General features: G+C 45.8%; 1 protein-coding gene across 1 annotated transcript in view; it reads left to right on the forward strand.

Moving 5' to 3' along the window:
• The window catches only part of LOC139227970 (ADAMTS-like protein 3), a 61,752-nt gene that overhangs the window by 26,227 nt on the left and 8,128 nt on the right, over positions 1–27,397 (forward strand). The window contains exons 7-8 of the mRNA XM_070859129.1: positions 4,639–4,822; positions 25,932–26,139. Coding sequence (XP_070715230.1) covers positions 4,639–4,822; positions 25,932–26,139 — 392 coding nt within the window. The remainder of the gene's footprint in view (positions 1–4,638; positions 4,823–25,931; positions 26,140–27,397) is intronic.

Consider the following 27,397-nt stretch of genomic DNA (forward strand, 5'->3'; position numbering starts at 1 on the left):
CGTCCACCTGAGCAGACAAATGGGAGCCCAAGTTCAGCATCTCAACACAATGGTGACAATTGTGATAATGTAGCACACCCTCCTGAAGTGGGGTTTGAATCCACAATCACCCGGCTGCGAGGTGAGCGTGCTGCTAATTGACAGTAGGGAAGGTAAAAATCAAAAGCGAGCAAAGTGGCCAGAACGCTAGCAATGAGGAAATGCCAAGCACAGATGAGCAGTCAGAACAATCTGCCAATAAGCAAACAGAGAACCACGAAGCCAATCAAATTGCTCTGAAAATCCATTTTGCTGCTGGAAGGGAAGGAATAAGATGGGGGCTGGATAAGGAAAGAAGGGAGGGAGGGAGGGAAGGAATTTGGACTTGCATTTATATGACTCCTTTCACCACCACCGGGCATCTCAAAGCGCTTTACAGCCAATGAAATACTTTTGGAGTGTAGTGGAAACATGCAAAAAAGAAAGGCGTACAGAAAAAAGACCAGCCTATGGAGAGTATACTAGAAGCACAGATTGTGAGTGTGAAGTGCGACAAGTGGGGCTAGGCTAATATTATGAGTTCAATTTTCCCCAAAGCTTTTTTTTTGTGTACTTGAAGACTTACGCCCTTGTTTTTGGTGCCCAAGTACGCCAAAAAAAAGTTCTAAGTTTCCCCGTTGGATTTCTTCATTTTGGCGTGGCCTACCCTGTCCTTTAGTTTTGGGGTTGGAGCCTTGATCTGCGCCAAAAAGATTGGGTTGTCACGGTAACCAGGGACACAATGCGAGCTGAGGCTGCAAAGTGAAACATACAGCCAGCTCCCAACACATTAAAACACATTGCATCAACTTAAAAACACATTCAAATATATTGCATCAATTTAAAAAGACTTTAAATATATTGCAGCAACTTGTAATGTAGGAAACGCAGCAGCCAGTTTGTGCACAGCAAGCTCCCACAAACAGCAATGCGATAATGAGCAGATAATCTGTTTTTGTTGTATTGATTGAGGGATAGATATTGGCCAGGACACCAATAGTTAGACACAAAGAGGTAGTTGGGCAGCCAGGGATGAAGCAAAGAGCACAGGCAGGCCAAGATCCCACACCCCTTCAGCTTGAGCCAAGCAAGTGCCGCGTGCAACACTTTTAACCGAATGGGGGGGAAAAATCAGCCAAGGTTGATGAGGCCAGAACTGGAAGTTGGACGACAAGCGAGGCAGAACAAAATGAAGAGGGGTGGAGGGGAGAAGAACAGGTCCTGAGATGGGGAGGCCGACGCCTGTTAAAGTAATTATTTCTGTGACGAGTTTTGCAGCTTTTTTTCTGCTTATACATTTTACGATCTGTCAAATACCTCAATGGCATTCAGTTATTCCAGTAACCGCACACATAGTTTCCACAGCTGTAAGTGGGTACATTTTACCATACTCTTGTGAAAATTTGGTGCAAACGGGGATTTTGAGCAACAATAAATCAACATCACACCTAATTGCCACACTAGAGAGGCCCAGGAAAGCTTACGAATTGTATATTCTTTAAAACAAGGGGACCAAGTGACAACTCACGAGCCAGAGGTGGTGCCAACTTCTGCCACTCTGGCCCATAAAGCCCCAGCAATTCGGTCCTATTTGTGCTTCCGTTTCTCGTTTGTTGATTTATCCTGTTTGAAACGGACAAGGGTTGGTCTTAGTGATGCTGCATCAATGAAGCATAAATCCTCAATCAGAAAAATAAGATAAGAACATAAGAAATAGGAGCAGGAGTAGGCCAACTGGCCCCTCGAGCCTGCTCCGCCATTCAATAAGATCATGGCTGATCTAATCATGAACTCAGCTCCACTTCCCTGGTCCCGCTCCCCTTAACCCATTATTCCCTTATCGCTCAAAAATCTGTCTATCTCCACCTTAAATATATTCACGATCTGTTAGTATCCACAGCTTGAGCCATACACAATTAATGGAAATATAGATTCAACTTTATATATGTGGCCCATGAGATTCCTAAGCAGCATTGAGAGAAATGGCTACAAAATGCCACTTGAAGACTGACTCTAGCTCCGCTGTTTAGGTTACCATGTGATACATGGGCCGAAATGTTGTTGAGCATTGAGCATTGCCTGGGCAGAGCGCAGCGGGAAGAATCTGGGCGGGAGGATTGCACGCCAGTAACAGAACCCGTCTGAGTTTCCTTCTATTGAAATGAATGGATCAGTAAGGAACATGCGATCCTCCCCTTTCCTGCCTGCGCTCCGCCTGGGAGATTCTCAACGAGAAGACGGTAAAGACAGAAAATCTGCCCCGTGGTATCTCGGGAGAATTTTGTGAGCATCTCTCGTGATAGATGCAGGTCAGGGCTATATTATTGTCTTATTGTCTACACTTACAGTGGAGTCTCATAACATTATCCTTCTCCATCATTCACAACTTAATCTAGAACACATGGGGGCCGAAATTGCCCCTTCCCTTAAGGCCCGTTACTGCCGGAAATTGGCAGCCACGCTACGGAGTGCAATGGCTGCCGATTTTTTCATGGCATGGCCGCCATTTTGAAAATTCCGTTCCTGCTGTATCCCAGCGGTGACCCGCTCCCCCTCACCGCTCCACTGCTGCCGATCCATCCTAAGTGCATCATCACCACTGCTGTTCCCCCCCCCCGATCTTGAAATACTGCTGAGAAAATCTTGCTCCCGCTGCTCGGTGCGACCGGTAGCTTTTTCTGCCGGTGCACTGTGTTTGCAGTGCTTCTAAAATGGTGGCGCAACTGCTATTAAAGGCAAGAACCTACTGCCAAGGCCGTCATCTTTTTTTGTGTCGGCCGACTGCCATGTCGGGCCGACAATATGCCTCCGGGTTCGGCCGGGCTGCCAACAGGCAGCCTGGCATCCCCTCTTGAGTGCCAGGCCGCTGAGCTGGCCAAAACCCTCCCTGGTGGCCCAGTGGACTTAACTTAAAGAATGGCAGCGGCTCTCCCCTTTAAGTGAAGGGGAGCGACATGGTGACGTGCCAGCGCAATGACGTCATCAGCGCTACGCTCATGACTAACAGCGGCAGACGCCTCAAGTGTGCGAACTTTCACTCACTGCTGCACTTCCGCCCCCATTTTGACTGACTTCCGGGCAGCTGAATAAAAACCAAGAGCAGAATTTCGCTCAAGAACCCATCACATCCACCGCGCCGGTAAAAACAACTGAAACAGGGTCGGTGCGCTCTGTTTCTGGCAGTGGGCAATTTCAGTCCCATGATCTGATAATATAACCTTTTATTAACTCATCCAATTGAGGATTCTTTTGATACTTGGGTATTATCGGGTCAGGTATCGCATATGCCCCAATACAGTGCAATCTCCCACATCGACCCCGCTCTAATAATATTACACGGGATATATGGCACAGAAACAAGCCATTCGGCCCAATATAGTGCAATCTCCCACATCGACTCCGCTCTAATAATATTACATCGGATATACGGCACAGAAACAGGCCATTCAGCCCAACCAGTCCATGCCGGCATTTATGCCCCACTCGAACCCCCTCCCGTCTTTCCTCATCTAAATCTATCAGCATAACCCTCTGTTCCCTTCTCCCTCATATGCTTATCTAGCCTCGCGTTAAATGCATGTGTATACTATCTACGCTATATGTTTTTCCCCAGTCTCGGGAGCCCAATATCAGTGTGAGTGACTCCAGGTTGCCGCGTGGGGTGTGAGTGTACTGGGGAATGGAGCACATGCAGCTGTACCCAGTGTCGCTGTGAGTTACTCCCAGGTCAGTTACACTGCGGTATGTGAGTGTTGGAAAATGGAGCATTATCCTTTCCCATACCAGAGATTGCTCGTTTATGTCAATATTCAGGCCAATTTACCGACAGTTAGACCCACCTGAGGCTATTTAATGCAGGCAGACGAGAGAGGACACTTCCTCCCCAAGAGCCTCAGCAGGGTATGCACCCAGGTCCCTGAGGTGTAAAGCCAACACACTAACTCATTGCACCACACAGTGCTTTGCACATGTTACTGTACTGTTATAATTAAAATGAACACAATAGCTATTCTGAGTCATACACTATTAAAAATCATTAAAGATAGATTTGGCTTATGACTGTATTTATTACATTTTACAAAAAGTCAAATATTATCACAAATTGAACCTTTTTCTGTTTTATATAATTTAACACCATAACACGTGTTTATATTTCCACGTTCTCAATTTTTCATCTTGTGTTTTTCAATATTGAAGCTTTGCTGTGGAGTCCCATGCTTCCAAATGTCTCAGAAAATGACCATATCTGAACTAGAACTAGGGAGCATAGTTTCAGAATAAGGGGTGGCCCATTTAAAACGGAGATGAGGAGGAATTTCTTCTCTCAGAGGGTCATGAATCTTTGGCATTCTCTGCCCCAGACAGCTGTAGAGCCTGAGTCACTGAATATATTCAAAGTGGAGACAGAGAGATTTTTGAACGATAAAGGAGTCAAGGGTTACGGGGAGCGGGCACGGAAGTGGAGTTGAGGCCAATGATCTTATTGAAAGGCGGAGCAGGCTCGAGGGGCTGTATGACCTACTCCTATTTCATATGTTCTTATAACTATATTTATTATTCTGTGACAACATTTAAATCTTCTCATAAGTCACTGTTAATGATTTTTTTTTTCCGAAACAGATTTGATGTGGGCACCTGGCCCTTGGGGTGCCTGCACGACAACCTGTGGCAATGCAGGAGTCCGGTACAGAAAACTGCTCTGCCTAAACACTAATGGCATTGAGGTGAATGAGTCAGCCTGCTATGAGCTTCCCAAACCCCCCTTAGTTACTGAACCGTGCAACAACTGGGACTGTCCAGCCAGGTAAGACGGAAAGACAACCATTTCTGCTCTTTTTAGGCAGGTATTCTTGCATTCGTTTAGTTCTGCGGGTACGGTAGCATAGTGGCTAGTGGTTATGTGACTGGATTCATAATCCAGAGACCTGGACTAGTGATCCGGAGATAAAAACAGAAAATGCTGGCAATCTCAGCAGGTCAGGCAGCATCTGTGGAGAGAGAAACAGAGTTAACGTTTCGGGTCGATGACCCTTCGACAGAACTGGAGAGTGTTCGGAAAGAACAGATTCTTAACAAGCACCGAAAGGGGGAGGGGAAGAAGGAACAAAAGGGAAGGTCTGTGTGATAGGGTGGAAGACAGGAGAGATTAGAGACAAAGTGGCTGATGGCCCAAATTTACATGGTAATGCCAGGAGTTAGAAAAACATTCGTCAAGATAGGGTGTGAATGGCGGGATAATGACCAACCGCCATTAGAGACAGGGAGAAAAAAAGAAACCGTCTCTGAGGGGGGAGGGGAGGGTCCATCTCCGACTCTTCCCTTCCCGTCCTCGACTTCTCCAGCATTTTCTGTTTTTATTCCAGATTCCAACATCCGCAGTATTTTGCTTTTGTATTAGTGATCCGGAGACATGAGTTCAGATCCCACCACAGCAGCTGGGGAATTTAAATTCAGTTAATAAATAAATCTGGAATTTAAAAAAAAAGGCTGGTATCAGTAATAGTGACGACAAAGCTACAGGATTGTCATAAAAATCCATCTGGTTCACTAATCTGCCTTTCCTGACCTGATCTGACTCCAGGACCGCAGCAATGTGATTGACTCTTAACTGCCTTCTGAAATGGTGGCTCACCACCACCTTCTCAAGGGCAATTAGGGATGGGCAATAAACGCTGGCCTTGCCGGTAACACCCACATCCCGTGAACAAATAAATAAAAAATTAAAACATTGAGTATGCCGGCTAAGTTCCATTCTCAGTTGCAGGGCAAGGGATAGCGCAAAATATATCGGGTTGCTGATGCACAACCCGAGAAGAGGGGTGATGGGCACATCATGGCAACATGAAAATGAAACTTGGCAAAATACAGATAAGGGTGTATTTTAACCCTCCCCGCCCAGTAGAAAGTACTACTGTGAGGGGGAGGGAACCTCTGAATTAAAGAGCCGAGGGGGAAGAGTGCCTTTGTGAAGGAGGACAACTTTTCGTATTTAGTCAGTCACAGGTACATTATGGTTGCAGGGAGAAGGGAAGTTGCGAAACCTATTTAAATTTTCAAGACTGAGATTGATAGATTAGGATGAGGGCAATGTTCCCTTAAATTTTTTTGGCGGTGTGAAGCCCCTTTAAGAGGCTGCGCGGCCCACTGAAATTTCCGCGCATGCACGTTTTTTCCATTGTGAAGCCAGCGAGCGGGACCTCCAAAGTGTTGCCCAACTGTGCAGCTTAACGGGAACGAAGGGTATCAAAGTATCTGGCTCAAAGGCAGGTATAATGGTGTTGAGGTGCAGATCGGCCGTGATCTAATTGAATTAGCGGAACAGACTCGAGGGGCTGAATGGCCCACTCCTATCACTAAGTCCTTCTGTTCCTATCACAAGGAGCTCCACTGTCTACATTACTTGAGACCTCCTCAAAGAAATCAAGTAGGTTTGTTAGGGAGGAGCTGCCCCTTCTAAATCATGTTGTCTGCTTATTAAGTTTTTTCTATACTGATTCCTCCATCCTTCCTGTTATTTACCTGTTCCTAGTGTTAGCCTGATGGGCCTGTTCTTCCTGAAGTCAGACTTACCACCTGCACTAGACGTGTTTGCTTCCAATCTGCGGGATCTTGCCAGTGCTAATCATTCTTTCTTGCCGATCGTCCATGCTAAAAACATTATCTCCCTATCTTCCTTTCGAAGTCTCAGAAATATTCCATCTGGCCCCTTTTATTTTCTGCTTTGAAGCCCCCTTTAACTTATCAGGGACCTCTGTCACACTGGTTTTGAAATCTTCTCGCGCCATCATATTACATTAAATTCACATAATAAAAATGTGAAAGGAAGAAAAGACCATTGAGCAAGTGAAGGGCAGAAATCACAGTCGGCATTGTTGCCATGAACCCTTGGAGCAGGCGCTCAAGGGCTAACTATGTCCCCAGGGCTGGATATTCAGCCCTCGAGCGTTGATAATCTGGCCCTAATTCCAGCCAACTACTTCTTTGTTGGTTTTTCCTGTTTGAACTCTGTAGGCCTGGGAGTTTAGAAAAGACTTGCATTTATATAGCGCCTTTCATGACCACCGGAAGTCTTGAAGTGCTTTAAGCCAATGAAGTACTTTTGGCGTGTAGTCACTGTTGTAATGAAGAAGAAGCTGTTCTTTAAGCACTTTTGTCTTATTAGTGGATAAATTCTAAATTAGACCACTAAACTCTGCCTGCATCAGCAGCTTCAGATATGTTATTGGAAGCCTGCTTTGAACCTTTATAGATGTGGCCCCCCGAGGCCCCATGGTGCACACTGATGGCCCCACAAATAAAAAAAACTGTGGACACGCTAGGGGACTTTTCACCTTCACTGCTTGGGAGGTAAACTGGCGAAGCGGATTGCCTGCCCATTATAGAACCCACCTAAACTTCATCCCCATTGAAATCATTGGAAATAAAAATTGGGCAGGTTTTGTAATGAACAGGAGATCCACTTAACCAGTTTAATGGTTCTCTAATGGCATTTGATCATTATCCCGCCATTCACACCCTATCTTGACCAATGTTTTTCTAACTCCAGGCATTGCCATTTCAATTTGGTCCATCATCCCTTTTTGTGTCTCTAATCTCTCCTGTCTTCCACCCTATCACAGACCTTCCCTTTTGTTCTTTCTTCCCCTCCCCCTTTCAGTGCTGGGTGTCCTTGTACACCAGTCATTGAAAGCAAACATGCAGATGCAGCAAGCAGGTAGCAAGGCAAATGATATGTTGGCCTTCATTGCAAGAGGACTTAAGTACAGGAGCAAGGATGTCTTACTACAGTTGTACAGGGCCTTGGTGAGACTGCACCTGGAGTATTGTGTGCTGTTTTGGTCTTGCCTAAGAAAGGATATACTTGCCACAGAGGGAGTGCAGCGAAGGTTCACCAGACTGATTCCTGGGATGGCAAGACTGTCGTATGAGCAGAGATTAGGTCGACTAGGCCTGTATTCACTGGAGTTTAGAAGAATGAGAGGGGATCTCATTGAAACGTATAAAATTCTCGGGGCTGGACAGACTGGATGCGAGGAGGATGGCTCCCCTGGCTGGGAAGTCTAGGACAAGGGGTCACAGTCTCAGGATACGGGGTAGGAAATTTAGGACTGAGATGAGGAGACATTTCTTCACTCAGAGGGTGGTGAACCTGTGGAATTCTCGACCACAGAAGGCTGTGGAGGCCAAGTCAATGAATATTTTTAAGAAGGAGAGAGATAGATTTCTAAAAACAAAAGGCATCAAGGAGTCTAGGGAGAATACGGGAATATGGTGTTGAGATAGAGGATCAGCCATGATCATATTGAATGGCGATGCAGACTTGAAGGGCCGAATGGCCTACGACTGCTCCTGTTTTCTACGTTTCTTAAGAATCTGTTCTTTCCGAACACTCGGAGTTCTGATGAAGGGTTATCGACCCGAAACGTTAACTCTGCTTTCTTTCCATAGATGCTGCCTGATCCGTTGAGATTTCCAGCATCTTTTGTTTTTATAACCAGTTTACTACCCCCCCCCCCCCCCCACAACTCCTCCTCCCCACCACCCCTCCTCCATCTCCTAACACTCACACCAAGTTCCTCACTCCAATTCTTTAACAGAGACCCACTTACTTAAAATGGGTTAATGTCACAGCTAAACTAACAGGTAGAATTTGGTACCAGCTCTGCAGGGGTTCAAGCAACCACAGTACGGATGGTCATTTCTACCATTAAGTGAAAAGCTGGAATATTAAATACTGAACAAGTGATTCGGGTAAACTTGGAGACAAGCCAGTTCTATAATATCTTGCCTGTCTCCTATTTTTTTTAAATAAAATGAGAAAGATGTATGTCTGGCCCAGGGATGGGTTAAGGGTGCCTTGGGCCCTGGGTGGTACCCCAGCCATGGGCCCCCCACTCCCACTCACATCCTGCAGTATAGCATGCTTACTACAAGAACTGCGACAAGACCTTTAAGCTAGTACCTCTCATGTATGTATTATGTACATTCTTCACCAATAGGTAAACAAATAGTGTCTGAAGCAGTGATAATAACAATACAAAATAATGACTAAAACTTTATTAAGATATTTCTACAAACATTAGTGTTGGATTAGACCATGTCAGCTCAGTATGACATGCTGGGCCAGAAGTGTTGGCTGGCACTGCCCTGCCAGGCACTGCAGGCGTCTAATGCCTGTTTACATCTAGTCGAGAATAACTATGAGAGGATATTTCCACTCATAGGGGAAACTTAAACTAGGGGATATAGTCTCAGAATAAAGGGCCGCCCATTTAAAATTGAGATGAGGGGAAATTTCTTCTCAGAGAGTTGTAAATCTGTGGAATTCTCTGCCCCAGAGGGCTGTGGAGGTTGGGTCATTGAATATATTTAAGATGGAGACAGACAGATTTTTGAGCGATAAGGGAACAAAGGGTTATGGGGAGCAGGCGGGGAAGTGGAGCTGAGTCCATGATCAGATCAGCCATGATCTTATTGAATGGCAGAGCAGGGTCAAGGGGCCAAATGGCCGACTCCTGTTCTTATTTCTTATGTTCTTAACATGTTCCTGAGCCCTTGTGGCTTCGCTCTGCTCTTGCTACATCACATATGTCAATAATTTTTACTCTGACCCTTAATCCTAACCTATATGGGCCCCACTCTGGGCTTGGGCCCCGGGCCACTGTCCCATCCGACCCCCCCCCCTCCCCCCCCACCCCCAAACCCGTCCCTGGTCTACCCAATGCCACTCTGTTCCTGTATTGAGAATCTCTTAGACTGCCCCTGCTCTCCCTGTGGTGACTCTCCCCTCCTGAGAGACTCTCCGAACCTGTCTACTCTTCCTCCTGCTCATCTGTCCTCCTGAGGAGTCCTCTTAACTTCTCCTACTTGCTCTCTCTCTCTCTCTCTCTCTTTCCTGTGACTCTCCCCTCTCTGACTACCCTAGGTTCTGCGAAGGAGCCTCACTGACTGCCCCCAGAGACTCTGCTGGCCAGCACTAATTTTCTGACTATGCGTTCCCAGTGGGAAGCCTCACCTAGCAGGAGCACATGTCGGAAATCCACAAAGCGCTGCGAACAATTTTCTAACATTTAAAGTAATGATCAGGAAACCATCACTACCCTCCTCCCCCCCCCCCCCCCCCACCCCCACCCCTCAGAGAGCTGAAGTTCAGATAATTACCCCCTTGTGGCTCTTTTAGGAAATATAAGAATACTGATTGGGCTTTCTTCATTTGCAACCTATTCATAGCATTGTTTTGCATGTCTGTTTATAACCCACATTGAAATCTTTCATATCACTTACACTTGAAGCATCCACTCACTGAAGCAGCTTAGCATTGCACTCCACTTAGATGATCGACAGACTTTGGAATGCTTTGGTTAGCTAGCTTCCGTTTTATGATGAATGAAACTGGGCAGCGTTAAAGATTTCAATGTACAGTGTGCCGATGGGTTCAATGCAAGGCGAGGTTTAGTGCACATTCTCAGCTGTCAAAAGTGATGTGTGTTTAAGTGGACTTCGCTGCAGGACCTGAGTACCATGTTACAAATTGGCTCTCCTGCACTGCCAGCAGGCAGAGCCACGGAGAGTGGTGGACTGACATTGCTGTGTTAGCTCCGACAAGAGATAACATAATGCCTGAGAGACTGACGTGCTTCATAACATGCATAGAGATCCAGACTACCTACTTAACAATGCGAGTCAGGGCCTCCGCCTTGGGCTGATAGAATTGCATCTGTTAATAGATTTCAGTCTGCTAACTGCAAAGACTGGATGCTGCAGCTTCCTCTGAGACCCAGAGCATCACTGCCTATCCACAGTGCACATCCAAACACTGACAGACAGGTAAAGATCATCTGGTCCATCGAGCCTGTCCCACACAATTAGATACCTTGTGTATCACAACATATACACTGCACCCCGCCCAAAACCACGTGATCTCCTGGGAGAGGCAAAAAAAAAACAGTTCAAAAAAAACCAGGCCAATTTGGGAGAAAAAAAATCTGGGAAATTCCTTTCCGACCCATCTAGGCGACGGAAATTAGTCCAGGAGATCACTCTGGCCCTGAATTCCCTGCAGAACCTACCTTCTGTAAGAGTTCATCTCCACCGCAGCCAGGAATTCAGTGAGTCTGCATCCACCACATGAGAGGGAGCCTGTTCTAGAGGTCTACTATTCTCTGGGAAAAGAACCACCTTCTAACCTAGATCCAGATGTGGAGGCGCTCTGAATTTTGGAAAAAGTTGGATCAGCACCATGACAATTGGATACGTACCTCACATAATTGAGGTAGCATTATTAAATTTCCTTACAACACATTAATCGGCTTAGTGATTTTTAAAGTCACAAATCCTGGAATTCCCTACCTAACAGCACTGTTGGAGTACATTCACCACACGGCACGGACTGCAGTGGTTCAAGACCACCACCTTCTCAGGGCAATTAGGGACAGACAATAAATGCCGGCCTTGCCAGCGACGCCCACATCTCAAGAATGAGTTTGAAAAAAAGCATGCCTGATCTCAGAGTAAATAACAGATTTTCCAATCGTGCCTTCCATCTGCTGGTAGTCCTGTGATGCATTATTAGCCCAGAATATTCGGGGTCCAGAAGAGGCGTGGGCCAGCCCATATTGCGCTATGTGTGCGCGCTCGGTCTGTGCAGCAGAGCTAGTTTCCAGTCGTCTTGGCTAATTCTTGCCACTGGACCAAGACCTAGCTCTGTCAAGCCCATGTGGTGGCTGGTGTGCAACGGCCACCACACGTTAAAAAAAAATCCACGCACAGGCATCTTCCACCCTTCAAGGTGTAGATCGGGACCTGGAATGTCAGGTCCTTCCTTGAAATACCTGTGAATTCATCCTTTTTTGGTGTGGAAGCAAGTCATCCTCGATACGAGGGATCACCGAAGAAGAAACCTTATTAGCGCCAACCAACAGATGTTTCAGGGCCAGCTTCATTTACATTGTGTGGGTGAGTGTCCTGTCTTCTTTGCAAAAGCAAAATACTGCGGATGCTGGAATCTGAAATAAAAACAGAAAATGCTGTAAATCTCAGCGGGTCAAGCAGCATCTGTGGAGAGAGAAACAGAGTTAACGTTTCAGGTCGGTGACCCTTTGTCAGAACTGACAAAAGTTCAGACTGTTCTTAAGGAAGTGCAAGGGATCACTGAAAGGGGGAGGGGAGAAAAGAACAAAAGGGAAGGTTTGTGATAGGGTGGAAGGCAGGAGAGATTTGAGAGACATTATGGAGTGGTGCACCTCTCTAACGCACGGCACTGTTTGATGGCTCACAAAGTATAGCAGGAGATGGTAACGAGGGGGTTGGCTCGGTTTGTTACTCTGGGTCCTGAGGTTGCCGGACCACAGAGGTCCAACTTATATAATTAACTCTAGGCTGGTGGTTGCATCTGCCACCAGTTCAACGCCTGACTAGAAAATCGGATGGACTGCTAACTGAGCGCACGTCTGCTCTAACGGATCACCGCCAAGTTTTCCAATTGGCTGCTCCCGCTTCTTGCCTGTTAATTGTCAGTAGCCAATCGGAAAATCCAGCCTAATGTGTGCAGAGGTTAAGTGTCAGACCGTCAGACATTATGTGGAGCAGCACAAACTGATGGGACTCCGCGTTTATCTCTCATTGTTCTGTGCTAAAAAAAAATTGTTCCAGTTTAAGCTTTGTTTTGATGCAATTTATTTTAAAAACTGGATCTTAACAGTCAATGACAACCTGTTGGTTCTAATGTTGGCACAGATCTTCTCACTTGGTAACCATTGTACAGAGTATGTGGAAACCATTATTGCTGCCCAGTGTACCTTTATAGTACTTTGAGAACAAAAAAGACAGAAGTTTCTTCTGGTTGGTATCGGGCTAGGAAATCTGTGTAAAAATGGTTTTCTGCTGTCACATATTCTTATTCCAAACACTTGATAATTTCACCCATATGTACTTTTTATTTCCTGGAATTCACTTGCAGTGCTAATTTAATATGTTAAATTGTCAGCGTGCTTTCTAATGCCTCTCGAGATTCTTTGCACAATGTGTGCTTTCATGCTTGCCTGGTGTAATGATCTGAACTCCAGCTGTAATGAGTTATTGATTCCGACCCAAGTTTAAATCTTCCAGATCAACCTCCAAATCTGCTGTGACTCTAATGTGAATACCATGGTGCAGGTGCTTTTTAGAATGTAAGAGAAATTAAATTGGAAGCGAAGCTCAGAGTCATGTCATCGTCTTGACAACCTGCTGGTTTTACTGCACTGCAGCCTAATTTTAGGCCATCTGCTTTATTTAACATAGAAAATAACAGGGATTTAAAAAAAATTCTAATATCTAATTTGTCATTTAAGTGGAATGAAGATGCTGTAGTGTGAAATGTGTTAGCAGTGCGGTGTCTGCAACATAGTGGGATCGGCCACAAGAATCGAACCATCGGAGGTATAACTGCCTATTTTCTGCTTGTTGATCAGTGGCTAGAACAATGCAGTTGTTGTAGAAATCCATTTATTCTTAAAGATAAGTAAAACAGCAAACCTTTTCAGGACGTTCATATTGCGTGAGATTAGTGCTAGCGCTGCTGGATTTCACAGGAGGAGTTTCCACGCAGCCGGCTTCAAGCCAAACATAAAACCACCAGGGATCACTTAAGACCAACTCGGGGGAAGATCTGTTTTTGGTGGGTCATCTGAGATCATCAGACGAAAGAAAGAGGTAGAGAAAGAGAGATAAAAGATAGAAACTGTGTACTCATAGGGGAAACTAAAACTAGGGGACAAAGTCTCAGAATAAGGGGTCGCCCATTTAAAACTGAGATGAGGAGGAATTTCTTCTCTGAGTGTTGTCAATCTGTGGAATTCTGTGCTCCAGAGAGCTGTGGAGGCTGGGTCATTGAATATATTTAAGATGGAGATAGACAGATTTTTGAGATAAGGGAGCGATAAGGGAGTAAAGGATTATGGGGAGCGGGCAGGGAAGTGGAGCTGAGTCCATGATTAGATCAGCCATGATCTTATTGAATGGCGGAGCAGGCTCAAGGGGCAAGGTGGCCTACTCTTGCTCCTATTTCGTATGCTCTAAAAGGCATAGAGAGCAGGAGGCATACAGTAAAGGAAACTGAGACCAAGAGAGACAGAGAGAGAGAGAGGGGTGAGAAAGGCAGTTTGAGACAAATGCATGCAAATTGAATTGATGCAAGAACTCAGAAGATATCAGCAGGAAAGCCAAACTAAATATTGCAAAATCCAGGAATCTAGTCGAATCCCGGCCCAGGCCCCAGAGAAAGAGCCAATTCCGTGACCAGAAAAAGATGTCACAGGACTTTTGAAAATAAAGAAGGTAGGTTTCTGGCTGTCTAGGAGATTTTATTATGCCTTTAGTAATTTATAAATTTAGTTGCTCAAAAAGCAGCTTTGTTCCTGAAAGAAATTGGGAGAATTTATTGGAGCAACTAGATTGGTCAGTTTTGCGGTAGTGGCTAGTTCTTGAATGCCAGATTTGGCCACAAAAATAAGTAATTTGATTGGTCGATGTTGTGGTGGTTGCAAGTTGTTGATTGATAGCCTTTCCACCCAGTGAATGGAACTGTGTTTTTGATTGGTTCATTTTTAATTAGTCCGTCCAGTTTGTCAGAGTTAGCATTGGCATAATTGGTCAAACTCTGGCCTCTGACTCAGAAGGTTGTGGGCTCAAGTCCCACTCCAGAGACTTGGGCACATAATCCAAGTTGACAGGCCAGCACATTACTAAGGGTGTGCTGCACTGTCGGAGGTGCCTTCTTTACGGGTGAGACATTAAATCGAGACCCCCATCTGCCCTCTTGGGTGGACGTAAAAGATCCCATGGCACTAGTGAAGAGCAGAGGAGTTCTTTTTGGTTTCCTGGCTAATATTTATCCCTCAACCAAAATCAGTTCATGAAAAAAAACAGATGTGGTCATTTACCTCATTGCTGTTTGTGGGAGCTTGCTGTGCGTAGATTGGCTGCCACTTATCCCTACATTACAACAGTTGACAACATTTCCAAATGCTTCATTGGCTGTGAAGTGTTTTAGGTTGCCCTGAGGCTGGTACAGATGCTATATAAATGGAAGTTCTTTTTCTTTCAATGTACAGTGTCTTTTCACTTTGTATGTTTTTGTATTTAAGTTTATTTGAAGGACCTAAGAAGGAAGGAAAAACTATCTTATGGGTGTTTCACCACTGGCAGGAAGTTAAGCTATACAATAGATATCTTGGATATTACGTTGAGTATTATGTTTCTATAACCAGGCAATTGGGATAGGCTAAACAAAACAAAATTGCAATTATATAGCACCTTGAACATAGAAAAATCTCCCAAAATGCTTCACACAGACAAAGCAAAATGAAATTCAAGCAGAATTTTCTACCTTACACTGATACTCTATCTATCATTTGAATGAGTGAGACTTGACCTAGACACAGAACAAGAAGATTGCATTTATTGTTAGAGTTGAATCTTTTTCAGCTAAAGATTTGCTCAGAGTTCTGATTTTATAAAAGTTGTTAGATTAAAAAAGCAAAGATGTGTTGATAACTGGGAAACATCAGGCAATCAAAACAACTGCAAAGATTATTTCCAAACCAAATCCAAATATGAAAAGGCCTTATTGTCCGTTCATCAAAGCTCCAAACAGCAGGATCAGTAGATAGACTCTAAGGACTGGTGGAAGATTGCAAAGATATGTTTCCAACGTAAAGGCCTGACCGAGCCTCCACCACCCCCCCCCCCCAACCTCGTTCTGTGAAGAATGGGGTCCCATGCCTGATTTTATGGATATTGCCAAATCATATCTGTCACCCAAAATTCAAGATCAGATACCAAATGTTCCATTAGACTCCAGCAACTCAATCAGCCAAATGAAGAATCTCACACAAAAAACATCTTGAAAAGCTGGATCCCAGAAAAACGACTAACCCCAAAGGCACAGGTTGTTGGTCTCTGGAAACACTCTTTGTGGAACCAGCTGCTCTCTTGCCCGTCTATTTCAATTAATGCTGTCAAAAATGGTGTCCCAAATCAGTAGAAAGCTACAAACATCATGTGCAACTACAAGAAGGGGGTCAACGTCAGACTCTGATAACTACATGCCAGAAGCTTGACTGCCAAGTATGTCAAAGCTCTTGAAAAGAATAGAGAATAAGAAGCTGTTGCATGATCAACAGTTTACTGTCTGGTTGCCAATTTGGCAACAGAGCACATGAGCAATTGAAGTTCTTACATTCATTGTCCAAAAATGGAGCTGCTTTTTAAATTGCCAATCGCAAAGTTAGAGTAGTTTCCCTTGACTTTACAGGTTGTGCTGCCATCTTTAAGAGATGCCTGATCTGTGCAACTCGTGTGTCCTTTTACTCGCACCCATTGATAACGGAAAGCAGCAGATAATGGCGTCATCAGAAATTTTGAGGCAAAATATATCAACTTAAATATCACTGAAGAATTTCCAATGAAACAGAGTCACCTATTGCAGTGCTCAATTCCATGGTCCAGAGATGGAGTGGCTTTCTCAGTGCCAAGCAGTGGTCCTTGACATTCCTTGACCTTTCAATCGGTGTGTTATCCTAAACATTGAGAGACTGATACAACAGCAAAATACTGCCAATGTGGGAAATCTGAAATAAAAACAGAAAATGCTGGAAATGCTCAGCAGATCAGACAGCCTAATGTCATGTGAAAAACTAATGTCATGTGGCAAATCTATTGACCTGCTTAACTGGCTGCAGCATTGTTTCAGAGGACAAAACCAATTGTACACAATAAATGATCATCATCTTAACTCTGTATCGGGATTCGAAGAATGGTCGGCCCCACATTGTGTGTCACATTCATCAGGAACCTGATGTTTCTACACTGGTTCATTCCCAGTCTGCAATATGAGTTACTGATGTTAGTAATTATGAGTTGAAGGAATGTCATATGAATGTGTTAAGCTTTTATATATTAATACTACCAACTGTCATTTCAAGCCTTATCTGTCTCCTGCAAGTTGGATTTGAAATGCCTAGGAAAACTAAGATAGATGTTGGAAAGTGTGAGGTTATCCACTTTGGCAGAAAAAATAGAAAATTATAATTTAAATGGAGAAAAGAATGCAAAGTGCTGCAGTACAGAGGGACCTGGGGTTCTTGTGCATGAAACACAAAAAGTTAGTATGCAGATACGGCAAGTAATCAGGAAGGCAAATGGAATGTTGGCCTTTATTGCAAGGGAGATAGAGTATAAAAGCAGAGAAGTCCTGCTACAACGGTATTGGTGAGGCTACACCTTGAGTACTGCATACAGTTTTGGTCTCCGTATTTAAGGAAGGATATACTTGCATTGCAGGCAGTTCGGAGAAGGTTCACTAGGTTGAGTCCGGAGATGAGGGGGTTGACTTACGAAGAGAGGTTGAGCAGGTTGGGCCTATTCTCATTGGAGTTCAGAAAAATGAGAGGTGATCTTATTGAAACTTATAAGATAATGAGGGAGCTCGACAAGGTGGACACAGAGAAGAGATTTCCACATAGGGGAAACTAAAACCACGGGACATAGTCTTAAAATAAGGGGTCGCCCATTTAAAACTGAGATGAGGAGAAATTTCTTCTCTGAGAGTTGTAAATCTATGGAATTCTCTGCCCTAGCGAGCTGTGGAGGCTGGGTCATTGAATATATTTAAGGTGGAGATAGACAGATTTTTGAGCGATAAGGGAATAAAGGGTTATGGGGAGTGGGCAGAGAAGTGGAGCTGAGTCCATGATCAGATCAGCCATGATCTTATTGAATGGCGGAGTAGGCTCGAGGGGCCAAATAGCCTACTCCTAATGTACATGCAGATAACTCAGAGTAGCAACATAATGACACAAATAGTGACAACAGTGAAAGTAAAGAAGGACTTGCATTTATATAGCGACTTTCCCGACCTCAGGATGTCCCAAAGCGCTTTACAACCAATGAAATACTGTTGCTGTGTTTCCTGCATTACATCAATTTGCACACAGCCAGATCCCACAAACAGCAATGTGATAATGACTAGATAAGCTGTTTTGGTTGAAGAATAAATATTGGCCAGGACACTAGGGAGAACTCCCCTGCTCTTCCAAATAATGCCAAGCGATCTGTTACATCCACCTGAGAGGGCAAATGGGGCCTCGATTTAATGTCTCACCTGAAAGATGACACCTCGGACTATGGAAGAACTCCACAAGACTGAGTACTGTGACCTAAAACTGATGTGACCTTAATATAACTCCAGAGTGTCTAAGCAGCATGGCAGACAACCTTTTATACTCCCTTGCACGAGGTGTGCAGGTGACCCTTAGGCCTCCAACAGTTGCGCCCCCTGGTGGCAAGTCTTACACAGTTACAATGTTTACATACATAACATCACTCCATCCCAAAGTCTTTGATACAAATTATTTACAAGTTGAGACGATCCGGGGCCCTACGCTCCCTGGCTGATCGTCTGAGTTCAAACTCTGGCATGGGTGAGTTGGTTGGACCATTGCTGCACTGCGGCGCGGTTGGTCTGACAGGACTGTTGGGAATGGTGGGTTCATCCTCTTGATTGTCAGAGAGGTCAATTGCTGGTTGGGTGTGTGTTGGTGGATCGATGATGGTGATGTCCTCTTCAGCTTGTTCCTGGTTGTCGGTGAACCGCAGTTTGGTCTGATCCAAATGCTTTCTGCACATTTGTCCATTCAATAGTTTGACTATAAACACTCTATTCCCCTCCTTGGCCAAGACAGTGCCAGCAACCCATTTAGGACCATGACCGTAATTCAGGACAAACACAGGGTCGTTAACATCAATGTCACGTGATATAGCTGCGCGATCGTGGTACATGTTTTGCCGGTGACACCGGGTTTCCACATGATCATTAAGATCCGGGTGGACTAGGGAGAGCCTGGTTTTGAGTGCCCTCTTCATTCTGCCAGGGGAACCCCAGTGAGCGAGTGGGGTCACGTCCGGTAGTAGAGCAGAACCCGAGATAAGCGGGTCTGCAAGGAGCCTTCCGTCACGCGTTTCAAGCTCTGCTTGATAGTTTGGACTGCCCGTTCCACTTGACCGTTGGATGCGGGCTTAAACGGGGCAGATCTGACATGCTTGATGCCATTGCTGGTCATAAACTCATTGAATTCCGAGCTGGTGAAACACGGTCCATTGTCACTGACAAGGACTTTGGGCAAGCCATGGGTGGCGAACATGGCCCGGAGGCTTTCAATGGTGGCAGTGGACGTGCTGGATGACATGATTACACCTTCAATCCATTTAGAGTAAGCATCCACTACTACTAAGAACATCTTTCCTCGAAGGGGGCCAGCAAAATCTATGTGGATCCTGGACCACGATTTGGAGGGCCATGACCACAGACTCAGTGCAGCCTCCCTTGGTGCATTGCTCAACTGTGAGCAAGTGTTACATTGGTGTACGCATGACTCCAAATCCGAGTCAATGCCAGGCCACCAAACATGCAACCTGGCGATAGCCTTCATCATGAATGTGTCTGGGTGGGTACTGTGTAGGTCGCGTATGAACATTTCCCTGCCTTTTTTTGGCAAAACCACGCGATTACCCCATAAGAGACAATCCGACTGGATGGACATTGAAACGGCTTAATTTCATCTTGCATCTCCCCAGCTCCCATTGAGGACGCAACCTTTTACAAGTGATAGCACAGGATCCTGGCTGATCCAGGTCCTGATCTGGTGAGCAGTGACAGGTGACCTCTCGCTCTCAAAAGCATCCATGACCAGAAGCAAGTCTGCAGGCTGCGCCATTTCCACCCCGGTAGTGGGCAATGGTAGCTGACTGAGGGCATCAGCCCAGTTTTCCGTGCCTGGTATGTGGCGGATAACATAGTCATAGGCGGACAATGTTAGTGCCCATCTTTGGATGCGTTGGTGTTTATTCCTTTGCTTTCTGAAAACAGCGAAATGAGCGGTTTGTGGTCGGTTTCATGCTGAAACCGAAGTCCAAATAGATATTGGTGCATTTTCGTAACCCCTTTCTCGACCATACTGTTGGCTCTTTCAGCCTTAGACAGACTTCTAGACGCGTATGCAACCAGTTGAAGTTTGCCTGATATATTGGCTTGCTGTAACACACAGCCGACCCCGTACGAAGATGCATCACAAGCTAGTACTAATCGTTTGCATGGGTCATACAGTACAAGTAACTTATTAGAAAAAAGTAGGTTTCTGACATTCTCGAAGGCTGTCTCTTGAGATTTACCCCAAACCCAGTCATCACCCTTACGTAGCAACATGTGCAACGGTTCCAGCAAAGTGCTTAATCCGGGTGGAAAGTTACCAAAATATTTGAGGAGTCCCAGGAACGAACGCAGCTCCTTCACATTCTGTGGTCTGGGTGCATCCTTGATGGCCTCCATCTTTGAGTCTATGGGTCTGATGCCATCTGCCGCAATCTTTCTCCCCAAAAATTCGACTTCTGGCGCCAGGAAAACACACTTGGAGCATTTCAACCTGAGTCTCACTCTGTCTAGTCGACTTAGAACCTCTTCCAGGTTGTGCAGGTGTTCGGTGGTGTCACGACCGGTGATCAGGATGTCGTCTTGAAACACAACAATGCACGGAACCAATCTCAGCAGACTCTCCATGTTCCTCTGGAAGATGGCAGCAGCCGAGCGAATCCCAAAGGGGCATCTGTGGTATATAAACAGCCCTTTGTGCGTGTTGATGCATGACAATCTTTTTGAAGATTCAGCCAGCTCTTGTGTCATGCAGGCAGAGGTTAGGTTCAACTTGGTGAACGACTTCCCCCCTGCTAACGTTGCGAACAGGTTATCCACCTTGGGCAGCAGGTACTGGTCCTATAACGAGACTCTGTTGATCGTTGCCCTGTAGTCTCTGCAGATTCTGATCGTGCCATCGCTTTTCAACACCGGAACAATCGGTCTGGCCCACTCGTTAAACTCGACTGGCGATATGATTCACTCTCATTGAAGTCTGTCCAGTTCGATCTCGACTTTCTCCCTCATCATATATGGGACCGCTCGAGCCTTGTGATGAACGGGCCTTGCATTGGGGACTAGATGGATCCGCACCTTGGCGACTGTGAAGTTGCCGATGCCTGGTTCAAATAGCGACAGAAACTTGCTCAGCACTTGGGTGCACGAGGCATCATCCACTGAAGATAGTGCCTTGATGTCATCCCAGTTCCATTGGATCTTTCCCAGCCAGCTTCTGCTGAATAGCGTTGGGCCATCGCCTGGTACAATCCACAGTGATAAATCATGCACAGCACCATCAAACGATACCTTAACTGCTGCACTGCCAATGACTGGTATGAGCTCTTTGGTGTAGGTGTGCAGCTTTGTCTGAATCGGGCTCAGTTTGGGCCTTTGTGCTTTGTTGCCCCACAGTTTCTCAAAAGCCTTCTGGCTCATAATTGACTGACTCGCCCCCGTGTCCAAATCCATTGAAACCGGAATACTGTTCAATTTGACTTTCAGCATAATAGGAGGGCTCTTGGTGGTGAAGGTGTTGGGTTGAGTTGCCTCTCTTGTTTGTTCTGCATGATCCGCGCCGGATCGATCACCCTCTGCCGACTCTGCCACATGGTGAGTCGCAGCACTCTTGCACATTCGCTGGAGGTGCCCCATTGTTTCGCAGCCTTTGCACACGTAGTGCTTGAATCGACATTGATGGGCTCTATGATTACCCCCGCAGCGCTAACATGGTGCTAATAGATTTGCATTCGCGCCTGATGGCAGACTTTTGATTTATCCTAAGTCTTGCAGCTGCAGGCGTGTAGTTCTGCCATATGTAGTTCTGCCTGCGAGTGACATTATTTTCTGCACAGTACTTGCCGGTGAGCTTCGATGCTGGGAAGATATCTGTCTGGTATTATCGCTTGTGGATATCAATGTCTGGGCTATCGTGATGGCCTTGCTCAGGTCTAGGGATTCGGCGGACATCAGCTTGCGAAGAATGACCTCGTGGCCGATGCCAAGCACAAAAAAGTCCCGCAGCATTCCCCCCAAAATCCAGCAAATTCGCATGTTCCCACAAGGCGTCTCAGGTCGGCGACATAACTCGCCATGTCCTGGCCCTCAGAATGGTGGTGCATGTAGAAGCGATACCTGGCCATTAAGGCGCTCTCCTTCGGCTTGAGGTGGTTCTGAACCAATGTACACAACTCTGTATGTGTCTTCTCCGCTGGTTTCTCCGGTGCTAGCAGATTCTTGATGAGGCCGTATATTGTGGACCCACACACAGTGAGGAGAATCGCCTTGCACTTGATCACTTTATGGTCCCCATCCAGCTCGTTGGCCACGAAGTACTGGTCGAGACACTCAACGAAGGCTTCCCAATCATCACCCTCTACAAATCTCTCTCAAATACCAACGGCAGCCATGACCAGGTGAAAGTTCGTAATCTGTTACTCATCGCCAATTGTTAAGTGTGGAAGAACTCCACAAGACTGAGTACTGTGAGCTAAAACTGATGTGACCCTAGTCTCTTTAATACAACACCAGAGTGCATAAGCAGCATGACAGACAACCTTTTATACTCCCTTGCACACGGTGTGCAGGTGACCCTTGGTCCTGCAACAGTTGCGCCCTCTGGTGGCAAGTCTTACACAGTTACAATGTTTCCATATATAACACAAACAATGCAGCGCTCCCTCAGCACTGCACTGGGGTGTCAGCCTAGAGTTTCTGCTCAAGTCTCTGGAGCAAGACTTGAACCCACAACCTTCTGACTTAAAGGCATGAGTGCTACCCACTGAGCCATGGCGGACACGGTTGTGTAGTCAATGACGTAGGTGTATAAATAATATGGAGTGACTCCCGCCAACGAACCGGTAGCTCGGTACCAAATTAAAAAAATAACGTTTACCACAACAGACGGAGGATCTGAGAAGCACTGAAGCACATCACTAATAAAGTTTCATTAACCTTATTAGGTTGGGAATGTTACTGGTGATTTTTCCAATTTAATGAATCGCTGTCTGAAGGGCAAATAGCAACTTTTAAAAATAAACTCTTTGAATTTTATTTAAAATGTCGCAAGATTCCACCAACAGCAGTGTGATAATGACCAGATAAGCTGTTTTGATTAAAGAATAAATATTGGCTAAGACACCGGGGATAACTCCCCTGCTTTTCTTCCAAATAGTGCCATGGGATCTTTTATGTCCACCTGAGAGGGCAGACGGCGCCTCAGTTTAACGTCTCATCCAAAAAACGGCACCTCCGACAGTGCAGCACTCCCTCGGCACTGCACTGGGAGTGTCAGCCTAGATTTATGTGCTCAAGTCCCTGCTTCTAGCAGAATTCTCTAAATCCGCTTCTTTATTTCTTATTTTGGGAAGTCCAACAAACAAATAAAAACACTGGAACTGCGCAACTTCTTCCGGTTCGTTGGCAGTGGTCATGCCTAAATAATAAGGAACATTGAGAAGCACACATTGACATGAAGTGCACTTTGTGCAGTTCCTTACAATTATGGATGTATTATGTATGGGGACAGGGAGAAGGTCTAATCGAAGATTGGCTGAGGGATTCAAACCAATGAATATTTGGTTAGGCAATGCAAGTTGGAATTGCTGGACTAACGGATCACCTGTAGTAATACAAATTGAATTGCTAAAATATTACGGGCCCGAATTTGATGAAGGCCCAAGCGCCGCCCAAAGGACCGCCGATGGCCACCGAGGTCCCTGACGGTACTTTGGGCAGGGTTTTCATCACTCAGGTCTCTCGAAGATCGGCGGGTGGCAAATCTGCAACGTACGCCGTCAATCTGGGCGGCAGCCGGCGGGAGCTCTCATTCTTGGCGGCAAAGGCGCTTGCCGCCCAATGCAACGAAAGTGGCACGGGACGGTTCGAGCAAAGGAATGTTGGCGGTAAGGCCATCAATTTCAGCCCCTAAGTATTTGTTTAATAAAATTAATCTCTAGTATTTTCATTGCTATTTAACATGATCATCATGAAATTGGCAATATTGGTTCATTAGAAATATTTCAATGATATTTAAGTCAACATACTTTGCCTTAAAATCTCTGATGATGACCATAATTGAAGGGCTGAACCTTTGAGCTGGTATTGGGTACAAGAAACAAAGGGCCATGTCACACAGGGCTTGTGGAGATGGGCAGCACAACATTCAGCAGAAGATTTGGGGACCTTCAGCATGCATTGTGGTGTCCACCTGTTCCACCCAGCCTTCACACTGATCGGAGGCCACCCATGACTTCCTGTTCACTTTGTGCGACTTAAAAAGCTGCTGCACAGAATGGAAATGTGGGATTTTTGATTCCGAAGGGTGTGACCTTGTAACTGCAGACAGCTTTTTAATTCCAGTTAGCGCGCTATATTATGCACTTGCAGAGCGTTCCTGGGCATCATTTGGACCAACTTATTGAGAATAAACAAGTGAACGAGTTTGTTAATATGGTGAGTACATTAACTAGTTCAGTAAAAATAGCGCTCAGTGAAAATTCAACTTTGTTCACACACGTTAGCGCAGCCACTCTACTTTTCCTGCCGTCAGTACGTGTCTCCAGAGAAGTGCGGGCTGTTGTCAGGCAGTAAGATACAAAAGAGGCCATTTTTGCCTGTTTACAAATGTCCCAAGTTTCATAACGAGAAAAGTGGGGCGTCTTCTCCAACTGAGGTCCATAACACCTGCTTCACCACAGCTGTCTTGTCGCAACTTTTGTTCCATCTACTTATTCATGATGGCCACTGCATTATTTACTAAGAGTGAATGACAGCCTTTGGGTGCACGTCTGTAAGAATGAGCTGCCATACACATGTTGCTTTCACCTTGCATCAGTACCATCAGGACTGCCCCTCCAACAGTGCAGCGCTCCCTCAGTATTGCCCCTCCAATAGTGCAGCGCTCTCCCAATACTGCCCCTCCGACAGTGCAGCGCTCCCTCAGTACTGCCCCTCCGACAGTGCGGCGCTCCCTCAATACTGTCTCTCCGACAGTGCGGCGCTCCCTCAGTATTGCCCTCCAACAGCGCAGCGCTCCCTCAGTACTGTCCCTCAAACAGTGCAGTGCTCCCTCAGTACTGCCCCTCCAACAACGCAACACTCCCTCAGTACTGCCCCTCAGACAGCGCAGTGCTCCCTCAGTACTGCCCCTCCGACAGTGCAGCGCTCACTCAGTACTGCCCCTCCGACAGTGCAGCGCTCCCTCAGTACTGCCCCTCCGACAGTGCGGCGCTCCCTCAATACTGTCTCTCCGACAGTGCGGCGCTCCCTCAGTATTGCCCTCCAACAGCGCAGCGCTCCCTCAGTACTGTCCCTCAAACAGTGCAGTGCTCCCTCAGTACTGCCCCTCCAACAACACAACACTCCCTCAGTACTGCCCCTCAGACAGCGCAGTGCTCCCTCAGTACTGCCCCTCAGACAGTGCAGCGCTCACTCAGTACTGCCCCTCCGACAGTGCAGCTCTCCATCAGAGATACAGAGTAAAGCTCCCTCGACACTGTCCCATCGAACACTCCCAGAGCAGGCACAGCACAGGTTAGATACAGAGTAATGCCCCCTCTACACTGGTGCTCAGATAGGCTGTATATCATGAGCAATCAAGAGAGAGCAGAAGTGCTGATATCAAATTGCTCGATAGCCTCACTCATCTTGGTGTTTGCCTCTGGTTTGGAGAAACTCTGTCTTCTTCATAGGTAAACCACTTTGTCAATGTGTTATCCATTTCAGACTTGTATATCAGTTTGTTCATGAAGATCACAGGCATATGTACTTGAGCATAAATGTTGTTATATTGGAAATCAAAGTGCTCTTGGCTAAGAGTTAAATCATTATTAAGCTATACCTTTCCTTCCTCGACCTGTTTTTTTGGGCAGTACAGAGAAATCATTTTACAATACAGGCTATTTATTTCAAAAAAGATTTCATAATACACAACATCGACTCTGCATTGAGCTCATTTCTGTCCCTCTAGGTGGGTTGTGGCCGCGGTGACAGAGTGTTCGGTCTCATGTGGGAAAGGAGTCCGCCAGCAGCAAGTGACGTGTGAGCAGCTAACAGCCAGCGGAACATTAAGAATTTTATCGCCAGTGTTTTGTGCACAGGAGAAGGAACAGCCACCCGAAGAAGAGGAGTGTTTACTGCAGCCCTGTGCAGTGTGGAAGAGTCCAGCATGGGGAGAGGTAATGATGGCGTTCCCTGCTGACAATGATATGGTGGCTCTTTGATATGAATGATGATCATGATGAAGAATGAAAGGGTTGAAGTTCTGCTGATGCCTATTATTTAGGCCTCTGGGTAAAGCTCTTGTCTTTTCAGACGCTCAGAATTTTACACAGTGGGTTGCCAGTGAGTGAAAAATAGCAAAACTTGGACCAAAGGAATTTTCTGGGTTGTATTTAATGGCATAACTAAACAGATGTCAGTCAAGTGTAACACTTCTCAGGTTTACTATTTCCTGCGCACTGTTTCGGGATTACAAGTTTATAACCCCCAGCAGGTGACAAATTACCTGTAATTCAACACCAACAAGTAGATTTTTTGTCTTGCGCATCTGGGCAATAAGCATAGTCTGGGAGCAGTGCACAGAAGACAGTCGGTTGGGGAGGATATCGGGTCTGTTACCGAATCTGCCATATTCTCCTTTCATTAAGTTAACTGGAGGGCAAGCCGAGCGATAGTGAACAGGCCACCCATTATACAGCTCTCCCATTGGGGCGACTGATTCGATATCGCCCGACTTGCACTTATCGTGCAAAGTCAGAATTACCACCAGAATCTGATTAGTCCCAATTGGTGACAGCCCAAATCGAGTGGGTTCTGTTACTAGTGTACAATTCTCTCTGCTGCGTTTTCCCGTCTCTGCTCCACCCAGGCCCTGCATGAGGCCCAGGCAGTAAAGATGGAACTTTACTCCATCATCCTTTTGGCGGTGGGGTCATTTAACTCGAATTTGCCGTTGGGCTGTCACCAACATGGACTAATCAGATTCTGGTACTAATTTGGACTCTGAGCGATACTGAATCAGTAGCACCAATGGAGGAGGTGTATAACTGGTGGTTGGTTCATTATTGCCCGCTTTACACAATCCCCCGGAAGTCTGCATTATATGTGTACCTAAGGGCCTGATTAATTTTAGATGCAGAACAGCCATTAACAATGAAAGTACAACTTTCTGTTTCCTTAAGCTGAGTTGAAATGCAAGTATTCAGTTGTGTTGAAGAATATGCAACACAAGAGAATAAATTGGCCCTATTTTATTTCCTGTTAACAGAACAGCTGTTGGCGAAGGTATCAGATGATATGTTTGTGTGGGAGGAAAATCGAACATCTCCCTTGGGATATTGCTGATGTGGTGCTGCGTGATGTGTCATGCCCTGTGTTTTGCAGAGAACAGTGATACGAATTGCTGCTTCCACTCTTACCCTCGGCCTACATGCG

The sequence above is a fragment of the Pristiophorus japonicus genome, chromosome 17 (genome assembly GCF_044704955.1).
Source record: "Pristiophorus japonicus isolate sPriJap1 chromosome 17, sPriJap1.hap1, whole genome shotgun sequence".
Classification (NCBI taxonomy): Eukaryota; Metazoa; Chordata; class Chondrichthyes; family Pristiophoridae; genus Pristiophorus; species Pristiophorus japonicus.